At 38.9% G+C, this 7,708-nt stretch overlaps 1 protein-coding gene across 1 annotated transcript; it reads right to left on the bottom strand.

The window, feature by feature from the left end:
- Positions 1-2,670: 2,670 nt before the first annotated feature.
- LOC135544352 (DNA-directed RNA polymerase II subunit RPB1-like) lies at positions 2,671-7,139 on the bottom strand. Its single transcript, XM_064971893.1, has 4 exons — positions 6,842-7,139; positions 5,368-5,475; positions 5,045-5,232; positions 2,671-3,437 (listed from the first exon to the last, which is right to left on the bottom strand). Exons 2-4 carry the CDS (start codon positions 5,462-5,464, stop codon positions 2,844-2,846), a joined length of 879 nt encoding a protein of 292 aa, XP_064827965.1. The 5' UTR covers positions 5,465-5,475; positions 6,842-7,139; the 3' UTR covers positions 2,671-2,843.
- Positions 7,140-7,708: the final 569 nt, after the last annotated feature.

Genomic DNA, 7,708 nt, shown 5'->3' with positions numbered 1-7,708 from the left:
CCAAAATAACTGGTGTATTACAACACCAGTAAACCCATCTGTTTAGAATGTCATTGCAGCAAACCAGGCAACTAAAAGCAAATTCTAAACACTGTTTTGGTTCATTTCTAACTTGTTAGCTAGCAACTTTACGTTAGCTTACAAACCCGTTCAAATAATGACCATATCATATAGCTGACAACATCTTAACTTTAGCTAATTGGTTTTCATTATTACAGCAAAATAAACTCACAAGAAGATCATTATTTACAAGTTAATGGTAAGCTAATTATAGAAAATAGCTTATGGTTGTGAGTTTGACAAAATAAAAGCAGGGCATTCTACCGGAGAACTTCAGAACTTGGACACTGTCTTGTTGGTCTAAAGTTATATCCTAATTTGACTTTGGTGCAGGTCATGTGATTCTTCACATTACTGTTTCTGGTAAACACACACTATATCAAATAAAATCAACATTTATTTGTCACATGCACAGGATACAGAAGGTGTAAACGGTACAGTGAAATGGTTACTTGCATAGTGGAGTCTTTTGTTTAGATATCTAGCTAGCTAGCTAAACAATGAACCATAATCCCAACTTGTAACGTTACTACCCTGCATGAGTCTACAGGTAACTAAAGCTAACCACCAACTAGGTTCAATGTTAGCTTGCTAGCTAACATTAGGCTATAACTAGCAATCCAAAAAGCTCTGAGATACGAATAATATTACTACACAGATCATACACGTACCGTTAGCTAACGAGCCAGTCAGTCAGCTAACGTTAGCTAGCTAGCTAACAGTACGCTTTAACTTGCAATAAAAACAACTTTCTGGCCAAATTAGAAACATATAATATCTGAAAATATAGCTAGCTAGACTCTCTTACCCATGTATATGTATGAATGCTTCTTCCTCTCTGTCATGGATAACATGTTTTCCCTTAGTTTGAAGATGTAATTCTGTGATCTCTTTTTGACTCCCTCCACATTTGCAGTCAAAAACTGCGCTGTAAACGGGACACATGAAAGCAGTGCAATTGAAGTTCAATTCATCGATGCAAGCGCATCAGGCTGTAATTTCATATATTAGATGACTAAATTATTGACTCATTCTCAATCCTCCTATTCTACCAACAATGTACACAATGTACAATGTACACATATTTAAAACCTTATAAAATTGTTTTTGATGCAAAAACTGGAAATTGTATATTTTCCACTGATACTATGATTGTCTGTTTGTTTAATATTTGCAACGTAGTTAAAGTGCTGTCAATCCCACTTTCATAGAGGCACACAAAACCTGCAAAACCTGAATGCTGAGGGATTTTTTCCAGGATAGAGAAAGCAATCTGGTGGCAAAAAGGGGGCGGTGTGAAAAGGAGCAACAATGGGAGGAGGAGCCAGACAAAGGTGGGCAGGAGCTCTCTGCACAAGCTCAGACATTTCTCACCTCCACACAAGCAAGTGCATTGTCATGGGAAATGGAAATCATCTACACAAATAGAATCCATTTTTATAATAGCAACAAACAAAAAATGATGAATATAAGAAATGCATGTAATGCATAGAGTTTAGATTCAAATACAGTACCATGACAGTATGGTCGATTCCAAATATACATTTGAAAGGTTGGAATGAGTTGTAACCAAACTTTAAACTTTTAATATAATTCCCACAAATGAGAATATACTTTCTGTATTTACAATTTTATGATTTGATTTTTCTTGCTGAGCTGTGTAATAGTCTTATACTATCGAGCTTCTACTTTGCTCTGTCTGATTTGTACTCTTTATTTTAAAGAGAGCATGAGATGCAGAGTAAAATGAATGTCAGACAGATATTATATAAATTATTGGATTAAAAATATGAGAACTTGTCTTCTCTGAGGTTGTAATGGCTAATATTCATTCATCTCCGGCCTCAAAGTATGTAATTTGTATAGTCTATCAAAATGTACATTATCAGATACATATATAAATAGCCTAATACTGACTTGCATATTGCTATGAGTTAACTAGCAAGAAGAGCGTTGTTAACATACATTTTGGGGGCTGGGCAGGCCTACAAACTGAAGAGTTGAGCCATCCAGAATAGATGGAATATTATATTTGATTAACAGAGTATAAAAATCAGCGATTTTGTATCTTGATGAAGGGTGATACAAGTATTATGGTCGTTCTCTCTCTCACTAACTCCCTCTCTCGTCTGATACCTCTTATAGACAAGGTCTTCTGGTCAAAGAGCCGCTTCATTCCAAACTGAGTGAGAAAAAAGTGGTATCCACATAAATACATCATCACGTAATGGAGATACACTAACATGTCAGAAAGTTATCCTCGTGTGTTCCACAGCTCTGGTGGGAGAGCAAATGGAGAAGGAATTTTGGTTTCCACAGCTATTGTTCTCCATTTAGAACTACGGTCTAATAATCCCTCAATGGGAAATAACCCCTATAAACTGGCAAAACCCTAGATCCCTCTCCGAGTGTGTGAGCAATTCCTCGCCAGCTAATTAGATGAAAACAGTTTCACCAATGTGAGATTTTGCAAAGTACTTAACAATTCCTGCCCCTAAATGTTCATGTAAACATATTTCTCACTGTTTCTCATTGACAACTTTTTCATGCAAATTGATCCAGTAGACAGTATTTTCTAATGTATGAAGTAACATTCCAACAGAAGAGAAACACAATATAAATGACTTTATTACATGTCAAGACAATGAGCAGAGGCCATTACCATCAAATAGACCTCAGACTATTAACCATATAAAAACATATTTCCAACAATCTAATTATTTCATTGACTGTGAACATTATAGCAAGATCAGCTATCAGTATGTGATTAGATGAAGCAGAGCTCAGCATTTGGATGGTTGGGTGGAGACAGGGGTGTTCACCATATGGTTAGACATATCAGGGGGCATCATGAAAGCAGGGTTATAGGCATTAGGAGCAGAAGCCATCATTTGAGATGGGGGGCCTGCCATCATATCAGGGTGCTTCTCAACCATGCTGGAGGACTGTGGGCTGGTCATGATGTAGCCCTGTTGGTTTGGGGACTTTGGGCTGGTCATGATGTAGCCCTGTTGGTTGGTCATGATGTAGCCCTGTTGGTTGGGGGACTGTGGGGTGGTCATGGTGTAGCCCTGTGGGTTGGTCATGATGTAGCCCTGTGGGTTGGGGGACTGTGGGCTGGTCATGGTGTAGCCCTGTGGGTTGGTCATGATGTAGCCCTGTGGGTTGGGGGACTGTGGGCTGGTCATGGTGTAGCTCTGATGATTGGTTGTGTAGGACACGTTTGAGTTGGTCATGGTTGGAGGCTGCACTTGGATGGCCACAGGCTGGGTGGTTGTGAAAGTGCAGCTCTTGTGGTCTTTGATCTCCCTGGCCATCTGACACCATGAGCACCAGACACAGAAGCAGGACGCCATGATATCCTCACAAAGGCTTTGCTATGGACCCACACAGACACACTTGTTGAACACTATTACACACACAAGTTAACAGAACACATAATACCCCTATCGCAACATACATTACCGTTTAGCTTCACTTAGAAATGTCTTTGTTTTTGAATGAAGGGCAATATTTTGGTCCATTTAAATAACAAATTGATCAGAAATACAACATAGTATTATGACAATTGTAGCTGGAAACATCAGATTTTTAATGGAATATTGACATAGGCATACAGAGGCCCATTATCAGCAACCATCACTCCTGTGTTCCAATGGTCTTAGCTAATCCAAGTTTTTCAATTTACAAGGCGAATTGATCAGAAAACTATTTTGTAATTATGTTAGCACAGCTGAAACCTGTTCTGATTAAAGAAGCAATAAAACGGGCCTTCTTTAGACTAGTTGAGTAACTGTAGAATTAACATTTGTGTGTTCGATTACAGGCTAAAAATGGCCAGAAACAAATAACTTTCTTCTGAAACTCGTCAGTCTATTCTTGTTTTGAGAAATGAAGGCTATTCCATGCGAGAAATTGCCAAGAAACTGAAGATCTCGTACAACACTGTGTACTACTCCCTTCACAGAACAGTGCAAACTGTCTCTAACCAGAATAGGAGTGGGAGGCCCCGGTGCACAACTGAGCAAGAGGACAACTACATTAGGGTGTATAGTTTCAGAAACAGACGCCTCACAAGTCCTCAACTGGCTGCTTCATTAAATAGTACTTGCAAAACACCAGTCTCAACGTCAACAGTGAAGAGGCGATTCCGGGATGTTGGCCGTCTAGGCAGAGTTCCTCTGTCCGTTGTCTGTGCTCTTTTGCCCATTTTCATCTTTTCTTTTTATTGGCTAGTCTGAGATATGTCTTTTTCTTTGCAACCCTGCCTAGAAGGCCAGCATCTCGGAGTCGCCTCTTCACTGTTGACGTTGAGACTGGTATTTTGTGGGTACTATTTAATGAAGCTGCCAGTTGAGGACTTGTAAGGCGTCTGTTTCTCATACTAGACACTGATGTACTTGTCCTCTTGCTCAGTTGTTCACCGGGGCCTCCCACTCCTCTTTCTATTCTGGTTAGAGACAGTTTGCACTGTTCTGTGCAGGGAGTAGCACCCACCGTTGTACGAGATCTTCAGTTTCTGGCCATTTTGAGCCTGTAATCGTAACCAAATGCTGACGCTCCAGATACTCAACTAGTCTAAAGAAGGACAGTTTTATTGCTTCTTTAATCAGAACAGTTTTAACAATTGCAAAAGGGTTTTCTAATGATCAATTAGCCTTTTAAACTTATAAACTTGGATTTGCTAACAACGTGCCGTTGGAACACAGGAGCAATGGTTGCTGATAATGCGCCTCTGTACACCTATGTAGATATTACATAAAAAATCTGCTGTTTCCACCTACAATAGTCACTTACAACATTAACAATTTCAATTTCTACACAGTATTTCTGATCAATTTTATATTATTTTAATGGACAGAAATCTGCTTTTCTTTCAAAAACAAGGATATTTTTAAGTGACCTCAAACATTTGAACGGTAGTGTATGTATCTGCAAAAACAACAACATTTATGCAATGTTTGTATGTAATGGGAACCGTCACCTGAATGCCATATTTGTGGCGTACAGCAACCCGCATGGACAGACTTGCGGGTGGCACAATGATGGGCACCCCAAAGGCAACCATGCAAGCAGGGCCCATGATGTCCACTAATGGCAGACAGGTGCTCTCGCCAAACTCTCCCGTGGTGGAGCAGGCTAAGCAAGGACAGCACCAGAAACCATAACAACCTGCACACACAGACATAATATCTTATCAACAGAAAGAGCAACAGCAATACAACTGTTAAAGGTGGTTGCGATATTTTAAGACAGAATACCCTGAGTTTAGGGGCAGATGGGATACGAGGTCCCATGGATACTCACAGGAATTCATGTCTTGACAGCAGTCAAAAAGGCCAGTGTTCCAGGCCCTCATAGCAGGTGCTGCCACCTGTTGGTGGACTATGATGTTTGCTGCCATGGTGATCAGACCTGTCTCCAGACATAATGAGAAGGAAGATGTAGCACTCACAGTAGTAGTTTATTTGTGTGTGTGGGGGGGATGGGGGGGGAAATGCCTCAGCAGTATGATTCTAAGATATCTTGATACCAAGTATGTTGTTCAGCTATAATGCCTAGAATTGTTGGCTACACTGTAAAAACAAATAGTTTTCACCCAAATTGGGGCAAAATGTTGCATCCAATATGCATTTTGAGTTTACCAAAAAACAGAGTCAATGAGACAAGTTGGGAAACATCAAGTGATAGACAGACGGCTTTTATTAAATTAGTGGAAATTAGGGTTGTACGTTAACTGTTTAGTTTCAATCATGAAACAATTATTGGACTAGATAGTGGTTTCTTTCAAATCTATCTTGACTAACCAAAGACCAGATAAACAATCTTACTAATGATGAAAACAAATCCACATTTTTCTATATGCATGATATTTTAACCTCTGAAAATAAGTTAATTGTAAACATGTAGTTGACAAGTACATTTAATAAAATGAAGTACTTGCTGAAAGGCACACTGGGAAATATGTAATGAGAACAAATTTATCTTAAGCCAACATGGTATTTTATGTTGTGGGTCTCAGGAAACTAAACATGTTATGTGATCAAATCAACCATGTGTTGCAAAGGCAAACTTTAATATGTAATAAGTTCACACAAATCAAAAAGGCTGTGGTTCTAGTAACTAAAACATTTTTAGTTGGGCCACCTCTGATTTATTTACATTTTTACAGAGTACAGACCTAGATTAAAATCAGTTCCAGCGCTAACCAATGATAACCGACAACTGCAACGCAGTTTCATTGTTTAGGCGATGTTGGAGGTGAGCTGCCACCCCCGTCCTTAAATCCCACCCACGTTTGAAGTTCAGAACAAGAAATTGTAGGCTACATTGACACATTGACACTAATACTGAAAATCATTTGAAATAATAAGGATTCATATCAGGCTAATCGAGGTGTAGATTACAACACTCAAGGCTTCTTGCTGATTTGGCAGCTCCAACGTAGTTACACCTCCGACATTGGCTAAATAAAACAATGAAATTGTTCTGCAGTTATTGATTATCGTTGGTTGAGAGAGAAAGATTTAATCTAGCCATTAAATTCATCAAAATCATGCCACGAATGTACAGCATGACACAGTAGTGATTTACTGATGGTTCCTCATTCACATTCTGACTAACCCTGTAAAGATATTATTGACTGTTCTGTAAAATAACTACACCCTTTAAAAAAAACTAAATTCACACTATTATCTATTATTATCAACATCTATTACTTAAAGTTCTCAGAGAGAAAGACATTTTCATTAAAAAAACAGATGTATATAGCCTTTCTTACCTTTCCACTCCTCAAATGTTTAGAGAGAATGACAGGAGGTGACGTGGACATAATCATGAAGCACAATAAACATGTCTGGAATGTCTGCAGGTATGCAGGTTACTTAAAGTGAAACGGACAGCGTTTTAACAACAGTAACTCTTATTAAAATATGTTCATATACACCCCCAGTGTAACGGCAGATTTCCTCTTCGTCAGAAGAGGAGTAAGAATCGGACCAAGATGTAGCGGGGTAAGTGTCCATAACGTCAATCAAAGAAAGCACTGAATACAAAAATAACAAAAGAACCGTGACGAAACAATCCAGTACCATGTGGCGAAAAACACTGACACGGAAACACACACCCACAAACCAACAGTGAAAACCAGGCTACTTAATTAAACAGTTCACACCCTGTTGTAAATTACAGGAGAAGGGGGCTCTTTCTCCCCCTCCAATAAAATCCACAAAGGAATGTGCTTTGTTAACAGACTTTTTGCCGCTGAAACTCTAACACATTCAAAAAGTGAAAACTGGAACAATATTTCTAACATAAGAACGCGGGGAATGGTCGGAGATGATCAATAGAAAATGAATGTCAAACAGGTTTGAATTATGTGATGTCATTTAAAAGGTTGTAGAGGAAATACTGAAACTTGAAAAGTATTTACACTACAGGTATGAAGTCTCCATCCTTAACTTCTTGAAACTCCCCATCCCGGATCCGGGATCGTGACTAAAGCCTCAGGCTCATTAGCATAACGCAACGTTAACGATTTCTGAAAATCGCAAATAAAATGAAAATAATGCGCCTACTCTCAAGCTTAGCCTTTTCTTAACAACACGGTCATCTGAGATTTTCAAAATATGCTTTTGAACCATAGCAA

Source organism: Oncorhynchus masou, chromosome 8 (assembly GCF_036934945.1).
Source record: "Oncorhynchus masou masou isolate Uvic2021 chromosome 8, UVic_Omas_1.1, whole genome shotgun sequence".
In the NCBI taxonomy this organism is placed as follows: Eukaryota; Metazoa; Chordata; class Actinopteri; order Salmoniformes; family Salmonidae; genus Oncorhynchus; species Oncorhynchus masou.
The sequence above is the reverse complement of the archived record's forward strand: the minus strand, read 5'-3'. Positions and strand labels throughout refer to the sequence as shown.

What these genes read in the sequence shown, in the direction of transcription:
- LOC135544352 (XM_064971893.1), bottom strand. Translation starts at nt 5,464, where the DNA reads ATGGCAGCAAACATCATAGTCCACCAACAGGTGGCAGCACCTGCTATG. An exon ending in CTGTCAAGACATGAATTCCT is followed by an intron (nt 5,233 to 5,367) that starts GTGAGTATCCAT and finishes CTGTGTGTGCAG; the next exon opens with GTTGTTATGGTTTCTGGTGC. An exon ending in GCCACAAATATGGCATTCAG is followed by an intron (nt 3,438 to 5,044) that starts GTGACGGTTCCC and finishes GTGGGTCCATAG; the next exon opens with CAAAGCCTTTGTGAGGATAT.